The sequence below is a fragment of the Pelodiscus sinensis genome, chromosome 15, assembly GCF_052426305.1.
Source record: "Pelodiscus sinensis isolate ZL-2025 chromosome 15, ASM5242630v1, whole genome shotgun sequence".
NCBI lineage: Eukaryota > Metazoa > Chordata > Testudines > Trionychidae > Pelodiscus > Pelodiscus sinensis.
The window spans coordinates 32424737-32438668 of NC_143066.1; the positions used below are offsets into that span (position 1 = coordinate 32424737).

The 13932-nt window shown below is 48.4% G+C and overlaps 1 protein-coding gene across 1 annotated transcript in view; it reads left to right on the forward strand.

Annotated features, from left to right (window-relative positions):
* Positions 1–13680, forward strand: part of LOC102447293 (cytochrome P450 3A24-like) — a 33857-nt gene extending 20177 nt beyond the window's left edge. The window contains exons 11-14 of the mRNA XM_075899638.2: positions 824–984; positions 1658–1884; positions 5037–5199; positions 10213–13680. Of these exons, the coding sequence (XP_075755753.1) occupies positions 824–984; positions 1658–1884; positions 5037–5199; positions 10213–10308 (647 nt within the window). The 3' untranslated portion in view covers positions 10309–13680. The remainder of the gene's footprint in view (positions 1–823; positions 985–1657; positions 1885–5036; positions 5200–10212) is intronic.
* Positions 13681–13932: the final 252 nt, after the last annotated feature.

The window sequence follows — 13932 nt, forward strand, 5'->3', positions numbered from 1 at the left end:
ATGCCATGCATCAGGACTGTCTGTAAGAAACTCGGCCAGCAGTAAAAGGGAAGCCCCGGGTAGTCAAACAGAGATCAGATGTGCTTATTATATTTTAAAACTACATAATAAAGTACAAAAATGCGCGTCATATAAGCAAAATTTGCACGTAGCTTGATTTTATCCCGCCCCTCCCTTTGTAAGCTCTTTGGGACCGGGAGAGTGTTTTCCTGTGTGTTTATACAGCACTTTGCGTGGCGGGGGAGGCGAGGACATTCCTGACTGGCCCATGGCACTGCGGCACTAGAATTGTTCAATGATGATTATTGCAGAGTGTTGCCAGCATGCTTAGCACTGTTCAGAACTTCCCCCAGGAGCTGACAGCTCACCTCAGTGCCTCGGAGAGCTTAGGCGTTTGAAAATATAAGAACATAGCAGAGATGTTCATAAGTGGACACTGTGGAGCAGGGGCGCGGTTCCACAAACCCTCTCCAGAGCAAGGTCTCTCTTTAGGCTGCTGCGTTGCAGTGAATAAACTCATCGGGCCTGTTTGTCCCGCTTATGTGACTCCTGATTTACACCTGGGGGAGGGGGGCGTCAAGTCCGCCACTTGCCGCTGCTGCTTGTTGGACTTTAGCGGGGTTAACCCACATCTGAGGGAGGTTTTGTTGCTGTGGTTGAATGATCAGCAAAGGAACGGTTGTAAATTGATGCCTTGATAGGGCTCTCCTCTCAGCTGGGCAGTGTAGTGAAAGGAGGGATGATAGGATTCTGAGCCTGCTGCTTATCTCCTGCTCTCGGAGGGCTTCACCCTCTCTGTGTGTTTTCACACCTCTCTTTCCAGCTCTGTCTGACAAGGAGATCATGGCGCAGGCCCTTGTCTTTATCTTAGCTGGTTATGAGACCACCAGCTCCACCCTCAATTTCCTCTCGTACAACCTGGCCATTCATCCCGACGTGCAGCAGAGACTGCAAGAGGAGGTTGACGCCACCCTTCCCAACAAGGTCAGAGGGCTTTCCAGTGCTCTGTGTCCACCCGGGTTGCTGCTGCGCAGGGGGTGAGCTGGACCTGGGAGGAAAGCAGCACATTGGGTCCGTGTGTTGGAGGTTTCAGCTAGCAGGGCTGCCAAGGCCATACCAAGCCCCAGTGTGACCACGGCTTCCTTTGGCACCAGCATCCCAGTCTTCTGATAGCTCCCAGATGCATCAGGGAGCAGAGACATCTATGGAACTTCCCTCGTGTGACCTGCCTCTCTGGGCCAGGGGGGACCAGTGATAGAGGGGCAGGACCAGGGAAGGGGATTAAGGTTGTTCCCTGGTGTCCATCTTAGACCACCTCTGGAGTGGGTGATGCAGACAGAGGCTACTGAAGGGAACCTGGATCAAGGAACCTCACTGTGGCCACATCTGCAAGAAGCAGCCTCACGAATTCCAATTTAACCACTGGCCTCACCATGCTGCAATGTTTAAAGGTGCAGTCCTGTAGGTCAGCGCAGGAGCAGTACCTCAGCCTCATGCTAGGGGGCACTGTCCTGCTGGGGGTAGACATGGCAATTTGCCCCCCAGGTCCCATAGTCACTTTGATTTGTAGCTATCGTACGTCTATATAGCAAAGCAATCCCTGAAACGGTCTCCTCCGTACCTGAAAATCGCTTTGCCTCTGCCATTCCCTCCTTAGGCTGTTCCCACCTACGACACCATCCAACAGCTGGAGTATCTCGACATGGTGGTGAACGAAACCCTCCGGCTCTTCCCTGCAGGAGGGAGGATCGAAAGGGTCTGCAAGAAAACCACTGAGATCAACGGCGTGACCATTCCGAAAGGCACCGTGGCCATGATCCCAGCCTACGTGCTGCATCGGGATCCAGAATACTGGCCGGAGCCCGACGAGTTCAGACCCGAGAGGTAAGGGTGCGGGAAGGGGAAAGAAACGCCGCTTCTTCCTAATGGCAGGGAAAGTGGAGGAAGGGCGACTATAACATTTAAATCAGGCATTTATTATTGTCTGACATCTAGTCCCAGCATTGCCGCGTGGGGAGTTTTATGATCTACATCCATAAACTGTGCACGGAATTTAATTAACTGTATTGAAGAAAATCACACCGAAACCAGCTCTCAGCAGCTATAACGCTGAGGGGTTTATGGCCAGGCATTAAAGCAAGAGCGATAGGGTGACTGGCACCGTGCCATGCAGATCAGCAATGGAAGGGCAAAGAGGTAGAGAAAATAAAATTTAATTTTCCAGTTCAAGTTATGAAAATGTTCCCTGCTCAGGAATTACTGATGGGTCATACCCTGAGAAATGAGGCAAGAATCTGATGGAATTAGGTGGCCTAACCCTCACTGGATTGCAAAAGGCCCAACAGCCATTCCAAGTTGGCACGGAGAGCCAGGAACTCGCTCTTAATAATGATACTAAGAGCTGACATTTATATAGCCGTACTCATGCGAAGAGCCCGAACTCTGCAAACTATTGCAAACTAACCCCCGGGCACTGAAATATACCCACCGAGGGGGTGAAACAGGGCAGCTGTTTAACAGTGCATGGCCATGCCCGGCCAAAGTTTAGGAGCAGATGTGAAGAATAACATGCCCGACTGAAACCGTTCGAGGAGTCTTAGACAGATGGCATGTGATTAGCCGACTGGATTGCAGTGATGAGAACCGTGGTGGGTGATTACGGTTTCTCTTGTGTTGAATACATGGCTGGCAGGCGGTACAACTGATGACAGATAGCCCCACTCAATAGGGCCGTCATTAGAGATGAGTCTGATCCTTTTCAATGAATAACATGTAACAAGCACGATAAGAACTAGAAGTTCCATGCAAGTTACTCCGAAGTCAGATGACCCTACCTGAAGTGTGATGCGAACAGCTCTCCCAAGCTAGGGCCACCTCCACAAAGGCTTTGGCAAGCTCCCTGAAATACCTGCCATTCTGTGTGCGCGCTCTGGAAAGCAGTGCTGGGGATTCAGTGGATGGAACACATCCCTCTACGGCTACGTCTAGACTGCAGGCTTCTTGCGCAAGAAGCTTATTTTGGAAGAGATCTGCCGCAAAAACTTCTAGCGCAAGAGAGCGTCCACACTGCAAAAGCGCATTGAAAAAGTGATGCACTTTTGTGAAAGAGAGCCTCCAAACTGACTAGATGCTCTCTCGCATGTAAGCAGTGATTGCTATGGACAAAATGGCCACCAGAGCACCTGTGCATTTTCCGCTTCCCTTTTCTTGCGTAAAAACCCCTCTTCCCCATCCACGCACACCTTTTTGCACAAGGAATACCAATTGCGCAAAAAAAAAACCCTCTCTTCTTTCGATTCTCTTGCGCAAAAATGCGCTTGAGGTGTGGACGCTCTGTGAGATTTTGTGGAAAAACTCTATAGTAAAGACATAGCCTAGATCAGCCCTGTACCTGCCCCTCAGATTCACGCTGGAGTCTTGGCTTTCTGCAGGTGCTGTTTCTTCAGGCAAAGTGCAACATTGACATTTCACCCACGTGTAGCGATTCATGTTCCCATCCTGTGTCTCATAAGATGCAGGTATTCTGGCTAAATTCTAGCCTGGGAGATTATACTTTGTCTTACCTACATTTCCCCGTTAGGGTTTGATATACTATTCTTCTTCATTTCCTAGACTATTTGTGCACGGGTGTTGCATGTTGTTTAAACAGCTGCTCCATTCTACCCCAGAGGCTGTATTTTAATAGTGACAGAAGTGAGCCCTGTGTAGTTTGTAGATCCATTTAAATCTGTGAAATACTTTGGAATGGAAAGTGCTGTAACATATAGGTTGTCATTTTGACCTAGGATTATTGATATGTTTCATTGGCAAAGCTCTTTTATTTAACTGATCCTCTCCAGTTTGCAGCACACAGAATCTCTCTTCACTTCTGAGCAGGCCTGCTGACAGGGGAGGGGAGGAGAAGGCAAAAGGGGCAGTTTGTTCGGGGGGGCCAGTGATTCAAATAGACCCAGAGCTCCTGTCTGCAGCTGTTGCTACTGCACTGTTCACTCCATGAGGCACTGAGGACCGGGGGAGAGGGGGAAAGGGTTGTGCTGCAATCCCGGAGGTGCAGAGGGCTGTCTGTTCCTGGCCCCACCCCTTCCACCTGAGGCTCCACCCCTTCCAGGAATGCAGAGCCAGCTCCCCCTCCCCACCTTGCCTAGGGACCCGTGCAAGCTGTAGGCTCCCCTGCTTCTGCGTGGCTTTTCTCAAAAGCTAGCCCTTGTACAGGCCAGACTTGGAAAGACCCTGGCTCTGTTCATCCATTTACCGTGTTTCAGCGTATATAACCCGCGGGTTCTATAGGCTAATTCACGGTAATCGCACATACCAGTGGGGAATGGAGACCGCAGCAAAGGCAAGCTGGCTGGCCTGCGGGAGGGGAGCTGCACTCGCGCCCAGGCCCCATGCAGCCACAGCCAAGTGCAATGCACCCTCCTCCGGGCGGGGGAACAGAGAGCACAGTGCAGGCACACTGGAAGCTCGTCAGGCCCTCCCTGCAGCGGAGCAGAGCTGACCCAATTCTAATTGGTAAAAATAAACTTGTATACCCCGCGGGGGAGGAGGAAGGGTTTGTAAAAACGTGTATACCCTGCGAGGGGGGGAGGAAGAGTTTGTAAAAACGTGTATACCCTGCTGGGGAGGGGGTTGTAAAAACATGTATAACCCACGGGTTAAATACGCTCATTTACGGTACTTGCTGTAAGAAGATCTTGAGTTGTTTTTTTGTGATATGGGCTCTAGGTGTCATTGCTGAGATGAGAAGGATTTCAATTTGAGTTCTGAGAGCAGCGTTACTATGACATCACCAGTATCCTCCAGGTCTTCCAGCTTTTTTGAAGGACCTGGAGATATACAGCAAATTCCAGGCACTACCATGGAAGCGAGGGGCGGGAGGGAGAGGGAGAGTAAAGTGATAGAGGAACATGGAAAATAGATGAGTTCTGATTGAAATATGCAAAACAAGCCTTTGTCTCCTCCCAGTCCCGCGAGCATGCCAAATCCAACAGAGAAACCGTCATTTCTCCTAACTTGCTTCTTCTGATTGGACCCAGGTTCAGTAAAGAGAACAGGGAGAGCATGGACCCCTACATTTTCCTGCCCTTTGGAGCTGGTCCCAGGAACTGCATCGGAATGAGGTTTGCTCTTCTCAGCATGAAGGTGGCCATGGTTGTGCTGTTGCAAAGGTTTTCCTTCAAAACCTGCAAAGACACCCCGGTGAGAATCCAGACTTGTAAATGTATCGTTGGTCTTACTGCCTCGCGTAGGCTTTGCTCATGGGGAGCACTGCCTATTGGTCCTGGCTTAGGCCCTTTTCTCTGCAGAGAGGGCTTGAGAGGGGAGTTCAGGGCCCTGGGAATGCAACATAAGGCTTCAACATCCAGGAGAGCCTTAACCCAGCCCTCCCTAGGTCACCTCCTTGGACCCCCTTCATTATTCACAGTTTGTACAGGAAAGCATGAAGGAGGTCGCTCACCGCACGGCACCTCTCTTTGGCAGGGCCAGGCATGGCAACTCTCTCCTCTCATACCTTAGCCCTCCCGCCAAGTCACTTCTGAGTGACTACACGCGGTAAGGTTGGGAGCGGGGGGTTCCCACATGGTCTAGTGGATAGGGCTCCCACCTGGGGAGGACAGGGTCACAGACAGGGTCACAGATTCAAGTCCCAGGTCCCCCAGGATGGGGTTCGGTCAGGTCAGGTAGTCCATGTACAAAACACAAAATTAACACAAATAATCAGAGTGCACATGACAGAGGAGAGATGGCTCCCTCTCAGGGTGTCCCTGGTACAGGTCTTCATGTCCCTCTAGGAGAGATCCTACCTTCCCTTAGCTCTTCCCTCAGGAGCTGCTAGTTGCAGGTCTGCTCTCTTCCTAGCTTGACCCCCACATGAGCTGTTCTGCTCCCATTTAATGCCTCCTCCATCTTATGCATCTCTTGCAGGTGGGGTGGGGCTGGCTGAGTCCAGAGCAGCTCCTTAACCCTTTGTTACCCGGTATGGATTTATATATCCCCTCATAATGCCATTATCTCCTTGAGATAATCAGATGTGCTCATTGTCACCTGTGGCTCAGAACAGATGGAGTACTGTCTCTCACACACAGAAAATCCCTTTCCCCATCAGGGGCTGACAGATTCTGGAGCACTGAACCTGGCAAGCAGACTTGATTTTACCTTCACACTGTGGAAGCAGGAAGATCTTACCATGTGTGGGAGGCACGTGGAAATAATTAGAATGAAATGTGCTAGGTTTTTTTAAAAACCTCAACACATATTAATCTCTCTTTGGAAGTGAATTTAACGTTGGCAAAACCAGAGCCAATGATAGGCATAAGCAGACTAAGCAATTGTTTGGGGCCCTGAGTAGCTGAAGGGGGCCCCTTATTAACTATGAGTATGTATTGTGGGGAGAGGAGCCCAAAAATATTCCTGCTTAGGCTAGGAAGCGTCCCCCAATTGGCTGACAGCTTAGAGTTCCATTATACCATGGCTGTCATAGAAGATTGTGATCATGGAGGAAGAAGCTTTCTCCTGGGTAGTTCAGGCTAATCCATGGTGGGCTTGTTGCATTAGGACCGAGACTTTCTCTTGACTCCCCATGGATTGCAGAGTTCTGTGTAGAGGGCAGAACACACCAGGGTGATGTGTTCAAGTGACCTGTGTTATCAAGCAGGTGGGCAGCTTCATTGGGTACCCATTGAGCTTTTTAAGGATGTTTGACATTATGTCTGGATATGACACTCATGCCTGGGGAAGACTTCATATACCTCACCATGGACAGTCTGATGGAGCCCAGCTTTCTTGCTGGTAGTACAAGGAAGTGGGTGGGGCTTTGGTGTTTGTGTTTGGCTCTTTCTGGTGGCGGTGGTGTTTTATTGTTGGAGTTGTTTGGGGTTTTTTTGTTTACTACCATGATTATCCGGCGATCCAAATAACGTTGGGTCTAAAAGGACCTCAAGATCAACTTGGCCTCCACCGCTTTGTTCCTACCACTCTTCAAGGAAACAGAATTTGTGTCGTTTCTTGAATAAACAGATTGTACAAAAAAAAAAAAAAACCCACTGCAGTAAAAAGCCACCCACAGCAGAGAGTCTGAGTGCCTGGGCCTGAGAAGGGCCTACAGCACTGAAAAGAACCAGGTAGACAGTACCCCTCACACTTTGACACCAGGGATAGAGGCAGGTTTCAGATCCTGAACAGCAGCCTGAGCAGGAACAACTACATGGCTGTTTTTAGCTCCCTACCACAAGCCCTATGGGCCTGAATCGGTAGGAATGGGTTTTGCGAGACACTACCACAAGCGGTTTTTGACATCTGAGGACAAATGCCCTCAGTATTGGGAGATCTTATATAGAGGAGTCAAAATTCCTCAAAATACCTCCTTCCTCCTGTCAGCATGTCCTCGGTCTAGCTTGAGTTTCAGCTTTAGCCATGTGCTGATGGAGCCAGGCGCTCAGAAAGTCAGAGACGGTACTATTTATATTTGACACAAAGTAGATGCAATTTGCTAGTTGAAAGTATCTGTCAAATAATCTCTGCTGAAAGCTTTTTGTCTGCAACGGCTTTGGGAGCAGTTTGTTCTGAGAGATCTGTTCCCAAGCTAAGGGAGAGGTATTCTTTGGTGTTCGGGTCAGGTGCTGGCAATTTTAAATTCTAAATTTGCTTTCTGTGAATATTCTGCAAGGCTGGCTGGAAACGTGCCATTCCTATGGACGTTCTTGGCCACATGTGCCTGTGCTCGTGCTCGAGCCAGATTTGTTTTAAAAGGCGCAAAGATCAGTACAGAAGTTTTGCTCGGCTGTGAGTGCCCGTCTCTAAACTCCACTGAGCTGAGCTGTAACTGAACTGTTGACTGGGAGGTGAAAGGCTGCAACAACCCATTAACAATCCACTGACCTACCTGTATTCCCCTGAGTCAAGACATTTTTCTTTTTTTAGTCCTGAAATGGATCCATTTTGTAATTGCAGTTGATTAGAGGAAGACTACTAAAATATCATCAGTGCCAATAGCTTTATGTAGCTCCTCCAGCTTTCCCACCAAAATACCACTCCAAAGCATATTCCCAGAGAAGCTGCTTTCCCCTTGGGCTCAGTGATGCAAGCCATGCTGGGAGCCAAACTCAGGAGGATCCTCAGGATGCCTGAGACGTGTCTGTATGAAGTCTGAAGCAACCTGGTGTGTTGTTAATGTATTCATGCTGGCTTGTTGGGAAGGCAGATGCTGGGTATATTGCTTGCACCAGTGAATCTCAGCAGCATTGAATCCCCTAGGAGCTAGACAGAGAAACAAACCATCCCTGCCCATCCTCTGCAAATGCAAGGCTGTTCCCAGCACTGCATCGTCTGCTCTTCTAGCCCGATTAGTTTTAAAAGTCTCAAGGAACGATGCTTCCAGCTTGTCCCCGGGACAGACAGTTCCACAGCCTGGTGCCCCTTTCTTAGTTTCATTCCATTACCCCTGTATGCCACACACAAAACCTCTCCCTCCTTAGTGCTTACACCCATCAGCTATTAACCAACTGCTGCCAAGTCCCCCCTTAGTCATTGCTCAGCCAAGCTCGACAGAGAATGAAAACTTTCATTGTACACCCAGCTCCCTTATCAGTTTTGTTGCCCTCCTTTCAGCTCCTCCTAAAGTGTCAATATCTCGGGGCCAGAATCGAAGGCCATATTGGTTCTGCTGCTGGAGAACTTTATACCTGCCCTGCTCCCTTCTCACTGGAGTTGTGACAATGTATACCGCAACAGTGGGCTCAAAAAGTAGGTTAAAGGGGCTGACAAACTCCTGGGCCCCTGGCTGAGGAAGCGGCTCTGTGCCCCCAAAAGGGGCAGGGCCTCAGGTACAAGGGACAAGACTCAGGCTAGCCTGTCCTAGCCAGCCCTCCAAGCCGCCCGGAGCACACCATGCCTCCCCCAGCCAGCCCTCAGTGCCGCCCAGAGCGTGCCACACATGGCTCTGGTTGCTATCACAGTAGCATCGATGGCAGCCAGGACCCTAGGCCCTTTTGTATCACCAGGCCCTGAGGCAGTTGCCCTCTTTGCCCTGCTCCCCCCCAATCACAGGCTGAAAGTAGGTCAGAAAAGTGCAAATGCATGAAAGCAAAGGGTGTGTGACGTAAGTGGGTGCTTTATGGGGTTTGTCTGTGCCTAGACCTGCAAAATGTAGGATACCTGTTCTTTTTTTGCTTTCTGGCGAACATGTCAGAAACAGAGGGTAGCCTCTTGGAGTGCATGTCTGTCAGGCTGTGTCTACACTGCGGAGCTATTTCAGGTTACTTCCGATATCCCAAAATAGCTATTCCACGTCTTAAGAGCAAGCCCATTAGATTGAAATATAATGGGCCCGCTATTCTGACATCCCTATAAACCTCATTGCAGGAGGGATAAGGAACATTTCAGAATAGCGCTTTATTTCAAAATTTGGCGCTGTCTAGTGTGGCAGGGTCAGGCCAGAGGGCTCCTGCAGAGTGGGAGAAAGACAGCCCCCAAAGGGGAAAGACCTGCTAAATAGAAACAGAAGGCAGCAGGGCAATTAGAAGCAGCTGGGAGGGAGCTGGCTCAGGCAGACTGGGGCCAGCTGATTCCACTGCTGGTTTATTGAAGGCCTTTAAAAGCCTCCCCAGTTGGAAGGTGGAGGGGAGAGTGAGAGGAGGAGAATAGAATAGAATAGAATAGAATAGAATAGAATAGAATAGAATAGAATAGAATAGAATAGAAAGCAAAGCAAAGCAAAGCAAAGCAAAAGTTTGAGTCATACCAGCTTCAGGGCAGAAACAGCAGGGGAGGGAGTCCTAGGAGGGTACCACAGACACCTGCTGCAAGCCCCAACCCCTGTGGGGGAGGGCAAGAGGCTGGCCCAAGCAATGGCCTGGGTAAGACAGTGCCAAAATAAGATTGAAATAAGCTACGTGGTACAGATTGTGTGGCTTGTTTTGAAGTAAGGGTGCTGTGTAGACAAACCCTTAGGTATGTGAGCAAGGCAGCTGGCCCCTCCTGCTGTTCACGCTGCTTAGGCGACACTCTGTTCTGTACCTGTTGGCTTACTGAGAGCTAGCACCTATAAGTCTGCTCAAGCTAGAGATCCCAACCCCCGCCCTACGTGTAGACAGATCCTTAACTGTTCCCAGGGCATTGGGCTTTTGTCAGAGAAGCCTGTGAAGTCTGCTGTGTCCCTTCCTCGCTCCCCGCATTCACTGGCTTTCTTTTGATTTTTCTTTACTAATGGTGAAGATCCCCTTGGTGTTGGACACAAAGGGTTTAATGCAACCCAAGAAGCCAGTCATTCTGAAGATGGTTCCCAGAACCCACGTCGATCCAGAGGAGTAAAAGAATTTGCAACGGATCAAAGTTGGCTACCAGCTGCTCCCTCTGCCCCATTCGTCTCTCTCTCTGTCACACAAGAAGAGGAAGGAGCCATGTAAAGTGGTACAAAAGCACGATGTAGAAAAAGCCCCAGCTGTTGTGGAAGGGGGGGCCTCATGAATACACAACATACTGAAATTTATGGGCTCTTCTGTGCAAGAAAGGAATGTAAATGGCTTTTATAGCAAATAAACCCACACAAAGTACATGCTGAGTAGAGTTCAACTTCTAGAAACACTGAGAGACCCAGGCCTCTTTCTCATTTATGCTAAGATCCATTTAAGCTGCCCCTTTATATTGCCAGAGAGGGTTTAATGTAAATTGAGAATCAGGCCACTGGCATTGAGACAAAAAATGGTGTCACCTCCCATCCGGCTAGACTCAACTTCAAAATGGAAGTTGGTATGACTCTGTATAAAGGCCACATGCCCCAGGGCATAGCGACACTGCCATCAGAGATGTGACCTTCCTAGGTGTAGATGTACCCGAACTAGCTTGGTTCTTGCTAGCTTGAGTAATAATAGTAGTGAAACCACGACTGCACAGGTAGTGCAACCGCTTCTGGGGACCCTGGAAGCACTTGAGCAGTTAGCCCCTACAGCTGGGGCTTCACGACTGTTTCATTTGTGCAAGATCATTCGAAGCGAGCTCAGTTCTTCCTACCCATATTGCCGTCACGCCTCTGACTATGGCGTAGATGTACTTTTTGTCTACATCTATGCTCTAGGAGCTACAGTGGGGGGGGCACCATAGCACCCTACTATACATCAACCGAAGGGGTTTTTCTGTCAATGTAGGACACGACCCACGTCCAGGAGAAGCAGTGTACCTGAAGCCTCATCTGACATGACTTAATACACAGCGATGCGTGGAGGGAGGAGGGAGGCCTCCTTCTTTGGAAGATATCAATAGGGAGGTAAATGAATCAGGCTGAAAATGCCATTTGTGCTAAATAAGATAAGTCAATAGGCTAAGATAGGTCAGTAGGCTACAAAGACAGAATGTTAGAGCCAGCTAAGAGAAGAGGGAGAACACCCCAGGGAGAACATCCTATAAACTATATAGTGCGGGACAGCATTAGTTAGGAATGTAGAGATGAGGTAAAGAGGAAGTCAAAACATAGGTTGCATGGGGACAGAGCATGCCAGACAGGGATTAGCCTCTGACCCTGCTAGGCTGATGGAGGAATTCTTCCATCTGCCAAGTCATTTCTAGACTGGAGGTGAGGATGGTCTCACCACACTGCTCAGGGGTGATCGGGAATTGTTCGCACCCCTGCTCATCATAGTTAGGTTGATCCAGGGGCATCCTTAGGGTTTATGGGGCCCTGCACCATATTATTAAACTGTTGCCCCTCTCCCTAATGACAGCCCGAGGCAAGAGGAGGATGGTTTTTTAGAGATCTGATTTTTATAATCTTCAGCAACACACTAATGAACTAGTTTTAAAACAAAGTTTAAACTAAGGTCCTGTGGACTAACACAGTAAATTCAGCCACTGCAGCATATACCTGGGGTTGGCAAATGCTTTCACAGGTTCAATATTCTGCAAACAGGTCTGGCAGGCTTTGTCACTTTAAAGTTAACTAGATCCTCTAGGGAGGAAGCAGAGCCACAGACCAGGGGTAGGAAGAGCAGGTGGGTGGACATTAAGACCTAGTGGTGCCCCAAATTTTGAGACAGCTGCATATTCTGCGTATGGGTAAGGACGGCCCTGGGTTGATCTATATTTTAAGTGTAAACCAAGCACCAGCCATCAAAGAGCCTGCTGCCCTCAATGGCGGGTAAACTGGTGCTATGGAAGTACTGTCTGTGGCAGCTCTTGATGCATCAGAGGCTTCATCTTGGTTTGGAAGAGTCATTGTTGCTGTTCCAGAAGCCTAGTCCAAAATCACTGTCACATGTCTGGGATAAATGGCCCTGATGTCAGTCTCATTTTATACAAGTGCAGTGTGTGCCTCAAAGCAAACACATCAGTGCTAGGCTGATGCAAATTACCCGGGTCTAGCTGAGCCTTATTACTCCTCATCTCACGATTCTCACCCTTTTAGCTTAGCTCTGCCTCTGAACCACCGTCAGCACGGCAAGTTCAAGAGCTTTTATTAAGCTATTTTTTTTACATTGGACCTCGCTCAGCAATTTTATTCAGACATCATCAGTCTCTTCTGGCACTTTAATTGACTCCAAGGTGTAGAGCAAATTGCCTGTGTGTGACTGGGGCTTCCTATTTTGGCCCCTTTCCTATTTCTGACTAACTTGGCCCCATCTGTCTTCTGCCTTTTTAACCTCATGTGGCTGGTGACATCCGGGGATGTTTTCCTGGATCATGTGATGCTGCAGTGTCATGGCCCTGTCAAGTGTTAAAGTGACCACAGCCTTGCAAGAAATAATTCATGTGACTAACTTCTGGAGCTGACTTAGCTAGATTCTGCTATGCTTTTAGGTCACTGCCATTACCAAACACTTGGACATGGCTCAGCTTGCAAATAAGTTAACTGAAGGAGTGAGGTATAAGCAATTACCATTTACGAGCAGCAATTTGCAAAGTGGGAGGTATTTGCCTGCTTACTATGTGTCCAGTGGTCTCCATTGGGAGTTATTCTTTACACAGATATTAACCCAGTTACGATTTTTTTAACTTTGTTCTCTATTCTTCCATTTTGTAACTTTGACAGAGGGGTTCAAACATGAAAGAATTGTAATAATATAGCAAGGTACAGTGCTGGGATAGCCTTGGAGCCTGGAGGACTTGAGTTAGAAAGAAGGGTGTTTCTGTTGGATACTGAGGCCACATCTTCACTTACTGGAGTATTGATGCTCTGGCAATCAATCTTCTGGAGTTTGATTTAGTGGGTCTAGTAAAGACTCACTAAATCAAACTGTGAGGGTGCCCTCGTCAACTGTTGTACTCCTCAGAGAAGGCTTCCTGGACTCTGTCTTTCTCAGGCCAGGTCTACACTGGTAGAAAAAATTGATGCAAGATACACAACTCCAGCTGTGTATCTGGATTCGATATACCTTGCATTGATTTTCTGGGGCAGCTCCACAGTGGGAGATCAGCAGAAGAACCTCTCCCATTGACTTCTCTTACGCTTCACAACAATGAGTAGTACTGTGGTTGATGAGGATGCTCTCAGGATTTGATTTAGCAGTTCTTTATTAGACCCGCTAAATTGAGCCCTAGAAGATCAATCACCAGAGCATCAATCATCCAGTAAGTGAAGATGTGGCCTTAGATTCCAAATAACGATAATTCTGAATGCTCTGTATAATATGTGGTATGGTTTCATATTTAGTAATCCAAAAAGTACTAATAAAAGCATCATTACAATGAAAATCAATGTAATTCCTTATTATTTGCACTGAGATGATGCCAACATCTGATTCCACTCTCCCCCCCTCCACACACATATCAACCCTTTTCTAGGGCATATGATCCATAATCGGAGCCAGTGTCCATGCAGTTCATATAATCTTGTTACATCTCCCAACCTCAGCAGGGTGGCCTTTGTCGTTAGTTAAATGGGAGACTTCTAGGGAAATCTCTAATGCTGCAGGAAGGTTACATTGACTGAGATGGGTGTCATGG